General features: G+C 35.2%; 1 protein-coding gene across 1 annotated transcript in view; it reads left to right on the top strand.

Moving 5' to 3' along the window:
* LOC106880072 (testis-specific serine/threonine-protein kinase 2) overlaps positions 1–3815 on the top strand; it is a 22726-nt gene extending 18911 nt beyond the window's left edge. The window contains exon 5 of the mRNA XM_014929879.2: positions 3518–3815. Coding sequence (XP_014785365.1) covers positions 3518–3565 — 48 coding nt within the window. The 3' untranslated portion in view covers positions 3566–3815. The remainder of the gene's footprint in view (positions 1–3517) is intronic.
* Positions 3816–6216: the final 2401 nt, after the last annotated feature.

Genomic DNA, 6216 nt, shown 5'->3' with positions numbered 1-6216 from the left:
TATATATATATATATATATATACAGAGAAGCTGTCACGAAATATATTTGGTTAAATACACGACGATGTATATCTTTAGTGAGCTCGATCAATGTGGCGTAATTTCACCCTTCCCAAACGCTTGACAAATTAAACTGCAGTTGTGATCAAGTATATTTAGTTTTTAACCTATTAAGTGATTGCTTTGGAGGAGACTGATTCACAGAGTTGCAAGCTTTTCAGCCCACTTAATATCTCAGTACCTATGATTGGAATGAAAGCAGTCACTATGTTAGAATGGTGGCGAATTTATAACATTACAACGAATAAATATGGAGGCGTTAAAACGGTTAATGGCAAAAGAAAGTTCATTAGAAATTGGACGTCGCGAAAGTTTTCGTTCATTGCATTTGATTTCCACAGGTGCTATGGTTGGTTAGAGTATATTCTTGGCACTGGTTGCCAAAGACACCTGATTTTGTGTAATGCTTGTGCGTGTGAAGAATATATCTTGGCGAAAAGTGAATTCTTAATGCGTTTGATGTGGGCATGTGTGTGTGTTCATTTGTATTCAGTGTGTGTTTGTATTTTGTGTATATGTTGGTATGTGTGTGTATGTGTGTGTGTTTGTGTAGGTGTGGGTGGTGTGCGTGTGTCTGTGAGAAACTGCTTATGTTTGCACGTAGGATGTTCGAGTGATACGTGTTTGTACGTTTGTATTGCAAGCGTGTGTACGCATGTATATATACATCATATGTTTGGCTGTGAACAATTATATGTAAAAAATCTATACGTAGATGCACCTATACATGTGTACACAGTCACAAACAATTACGCGTATGTATATATATATATATATATATATATATATATATATATATATATATATATATATATATATGTATGTATGTATGTATATGCATATCCAATATGTGTGTGTGCATGTTTGTGTGTGGGATGTACATACACATATAAATCGTGTGTGTATATATATATATATATATATATATATATATACATGCATTTTAAAATGTTTGTGTGTAATTATATATATATTTTTATATACAATTTGCTGGTTTCTCCTCTCCTTGTTCTGTTTGTTTATTAAGTTTGCCTCATTTCGATTTCTAACAATTCGTTAATGTGCTACTATCGTTTGTGTATCTGCTCTTATACTGATTACGAACAGTGTTGTCGTCAAGTGTTCTTTTTTTACTAATGCAATTTAGGTCGTGTGCGCATGCGCATGTTGCGTGTGTGTCTGTGTGGGGGGGGGAGGCGCTTGGTCGTATCCAACTAGGAACCTGAGTGTGGTTGGCTGCTCATTTATACCAGTGTGTGCGCATTTACATATGTGTGCTTGCGTGTACTTGATTTGTTTGTTGGTGTGTGTGGTTGGATACATCTATGTGATTGTGTTTATCTTGTGATTGTCTTTGTGTGTCAATATATATGTGTTTGTAAGGCGGCGAGCTGGCAGAAACGTTAGCACGTCGGGCGAAATGCTTAGCGGTATCTCGTCTGTCTTTACGTTCTGAGTTCAATTTCCACCGTGGTCGACTTTGCCTTTCATCCTTTCTATAAATTAAGCACCATTTATGTACTGGAGTCGATCTAATCGACGGGCCTCCTTCCACAAAAAATTTTGGGCCTTGTATCTTGAGTAGAAAAGAATATTTTTCGGAAATAAGGCGGCTAGCTGGCAGAAATGCTTAGCGGTAAAGTGGCGTGTAACTCCACGTGTATTTATGAGACGACCATTTTTCGAGTGGGCTGAAGTAGAACGAAAGAGATTTGCTGTTGAATTATGAAATGCTCAAACAGGGAGCTGAAGTTGGTTATGTGAATGCGTCGACTGCTGTTTGTGTGTCTGTGTTTTCACTGCGTGTGCATGCGCCTGCGTTTATTTGCTGTATACGACAACACGAAACAAACATACTCACACATGTTTCAGAATGCACGTATAGAAAAATGCGCACGCATTCATAAGTCTACGATTCATAATTTCTCAGAAGCTTACAAAACAAAATGTTGCTAGTGTTTGTGTGTGGTTTACCACATTATTGTTCTAGGTTGGTCGTTTTATAAGTCTTTGTAATATTACGTAATAGCAATACATTAGAAATACGTCTCTATATTTCATAAAAGCTCTTGGTTTTGTCTACGTTCATAAATATATTGGTAGAATTCTGAAAGGCTGTAAGAATTCTTTTAGTGCTTTCTCAAATCACTTAGTTCCATTATGAATTTTTACGGGTTTTACTTTGCAAATATCAATTGTAGACTTACCCTCTGTTGCTTGAAATGATGTTAGTAATTCAGTGAAGGAAAATAAGTTATCAAAATGTGTTTCCCTCGGATGATATAAACAACTCTATGCTAAATAAATACGAGATTAAAATTTAGCATTTCGTTCTACAAGGGTTCTGTATGCTCGTCAGCCGTACTGGGTTACTTTTAGATCTTTTGCCGACTAAACAATGGAGGCAGATGCTTAATGCTAGCTAGCAGGAAGTACAAGATATCTGCATTTCATTCGCACTATATTTTGTGAAATTATTTACACTCAAGCATAGATATTGAATACAAAGACGGTTTCGGATGACGTATATACATATATATATATATATATATATATATATATATATATATATATATATATATATATATATATACAAAAAATGGAAGAAGACAAAAGTCTGGTGTTTATTGTCAGTTTTTTTGACGAACCTCTTGGTAACGGTATATATATGTGGTGGAGTATGTGTGTGTGTGTGTGTGCGTGTGTGTGTGTGTGTGTGTGTGTGTGTGTGTGTGTGCAGTTATATTTGTATGTATGTACATACACGATGGTCCATCAAACCGTTAGCATCCACCAAGTTCTATTCGCACAATGTATTCTCAAACTGAGGTCATAATAAATGTCAATGAGCCAATCTTCTTGCAGAGGATCGAAACCAGAAACTGGTTTTCGCAAATCCTTGCTTCTTAACCATCTCTCCATGACTGCATATGTTATCGACCTTTTTTTGACTGAGTATCATATTTGTTTGTATTTTTCTCCTAAAGTTTTATTTAATATTGGTGATCGTTTTATTTATAATCACCATTGACAGTATTGGCAAATACTGTATCAATATTTGTTATTGACAATATCGAGTTAAGAGGTTATTTTGACTCATTATTGTAGTTGTTATTTCATTGGTAACGTGTCCAAATTAAAACGCATCGTCGAAACATTTTTTTTCTCTTTTTCTAATGACGATGAATAAATAGCTATGAGTCTGGAAGTCTCGGAACCAAATACTTCGCTCAAATAACAAGAAACTATAAATAACACAACAAATTTTCATAACTGGTCGTACAGCCTAAGACAGTGTTTCTCGATCAGGACAGCGCACCCCTAATAGGGCCCGGAATAGGTTTCCATTGGCACTAAATATATATTTTCTTAATTAATTAAGTTTACAGACATTTTTAATTTTAAAATGTACTTCTGCGATTAAAATAGCATTTTTGTTTTATTGACGAACACCTAGGACACAAGTGGCAGGAAACAGAAACAAATGTCCGACATCAAAAAATAGTGTTATGTTCCAAAGAGGTTCACCCGCATAAAGTTATCCAGATACATTTCAAGTCCCGCCGAGACAACTCACCGGATTGATCAAATAAAACATAATAGAACCTTGAAGTACGAGTGGCCTCGTTGTACGAGTAATTTGCGGTGCGAGCCGAGACTCGTGCGTATTTTTGTCTTGAAGTACGAACGGCAATCCGCACACAAATCGGCTCATGTTTAAGGTAATTCAGTTAATAAAACCAGTTTACATATTTCTTTCGCGTTCTCTTTTTTATAATTGTGATTTTACTTGTAACTACGCCTTTTCTGTTTTAAAATCCATAAAAAATTCTTTTTGAGTGGTTTTGTGGGGCCGAAACGGATTAATTATATTTTAATTAATTTCAATTAGGGAAAATCGATTTGTTAAGCGACTAAATCGTGAGACGAGATCGGTCGTGGAACGAATTAAACTCGTACTGCGAGGTATCACTGTACTAGTTAAATCTTGGAAAAATATTTAACAGACCAATCCTTCCGCCTAAATTTGTAGCCCTATGTCTACGTTAGAAGACATTTGCATTTCTGAGTCGCATTACTAGACTGAAGATGCAGATTGTAATGGTTGATGAACGAACTTGTAGCGTTTAGTCCTGCTTTCAAATTCCATTCAAAAAATGAGATAAGAATAAATGTAAAACAATATGAGTTAAGATTGGCCGTTGAATATTTTTGATCGACATTGACAGAGGTGCATCAAAAACCATACCACATAAATTCTTGATTCATTAAGATTTGCTAGGACTATTAAAAATGTGCCGTAATTATCAAATGGCAATTCAGACCAATGAGGACACAGTATTGAGGTGAAGGACAAGATTATATTTTGGACATGAGAGAACACTCCTGGAAACGTTTCTTGCTCAATAGCCGTCAACACACAATGAAACGCACAAGTATATATATATATATATATATATATATATATATATATATATATATGTGTGTGTGTGATACATATATATACGTGTGTGTGTGTGTGTGTATATATATATGTGCCTATATATAAATATATATATTATATATGATATATATATGTGTGTGTGTATGTATGTATGTACTGCGTGGCACCTTGGGCAAGTGACGGAAACTGAAAGTAGCCCGTCGTATATATATATGTGTGTGTGTGTATTTGTTTGTATTTGTCCCCCACTATCGCGTGACAGCCGTTGTTGGTGTGTTTACTTCCCCGTAACCTAGCAGTTCGGCAAAAGATAACGCAAGAATAAATACTAGGCACCCCACTGTGGAATAGCGGACAGACAATATGGGTAAATGGATGAATGGATCTGTTGAACCGAAAGTTTTCAACATTCGACAAAATTGGATTTATTAACTCTGATTTAAATATAGAAGAAAAGAGAATTATATTTTGGCAAAATTGTAAAGAAATATCTCTTTCTAAACTATTATCCAACATGACATTATAACGTAAATTATATTCAAGAAGCTGTTATCATACATAGAAAGCAACCGTCTGTTATATAATATTAAACATATTTTCCGGGTAGAATCGAAAGATATTTTACATAGCTATTCAAATATCACGAAATATTTAGAAAGCAATTTCTTGTAAAGTTGAATTATAATGACTTATATTTCGATTTTGACAAATCCTTCAGCGAAATTATCTCCAGAGTCATATGTCACAATCTACATGATGTCTCCATAATAAACGAAGACTGTGAAAATGACTGTTTGACATGTAAAATTGTGCTGGAGTTAATGAAACACGACATCTGTATCTATATGACTATTATGCATAGAAAGATACATGCATATAGAAATACATAGGTATACAGATACACACACACACACACACACACACTTGCGCATATGCATGTTTGTGTGTGCATGTGTGTGCGTCTGTGTGTGTCTCTTACCGCAATATAACAGATGTTTTGTTCACATGTTAATATAAATGTTATTAATATTATCTACCTAGAACAATTATGAATATAAAATATAAAAGAGAGAAACTGTCATATACCAGTGATGTCGTATATATATATACATATATATATATACGTGTATGTGGAGAGAGAGAGAGAGAGAGAGAGAGAGAGAAAGAGGGAGAGAGAAAGAAGGCTTGGGAGTGAATGAGTGAGTGAGTGAGATTAAAAGCCTGTTTATGTTGGAGCAGATGTTTGCGTATAGAGTAAGCAGTTAGTTGGCACGGTTTCTACATAGAACAGAACTGCATGAGAGATGCAAATCATACAACACTAACGCGAAATTTTGGGGGAGGGGACCAATCGATTAGATCTACCCCAGTACGGAACTGGTACTTAATTTATCAACCCCGAAAAGATGAAAGGCAAGGTCGACCTCGGCGGAATTTGAACTCCGAACGTAAAGGCAGACGAAATACCGCTAAGCATTTCGCACGGTGTGCTAACGATTCTGCCAGCTCGCCGCCTTATGAACTTGAATATTGTATCATTTAAACCGAACACATGAGTATTTACAAAATTAGGTAGTTTCCACACAGAATCGAAATCGCAACGAGCAAGTTACATTAAACCACTGCGGAAGTGAAAAGTTTCTTGTCACACAAAATAATTAAATACCAAATTGTTAAGCATATAAATATATATATATATATATATATATATA

The sequence above is a fragment of the Octopus bimaculoides genome, chromosome 11 (genome assembly GCF_001194135.2).
Source record: "Octopus bimaculoides isolate UCB-OBI-ISO-001 chromosome 11, ASM119413v2, whole genome shotgun sequence".
Lineage (NCBI taxonomy): Eukaryota > Metazoa > Mollusca > Cephalopoda > Octopoda > Octopodidae > Octopus > Octopus bimaculoides.
The sequence above is the reverse complement of the archived record's forward strand: the minus strand, read 5'-3'. Positions and strand labels throughout refer to the sequence as shown.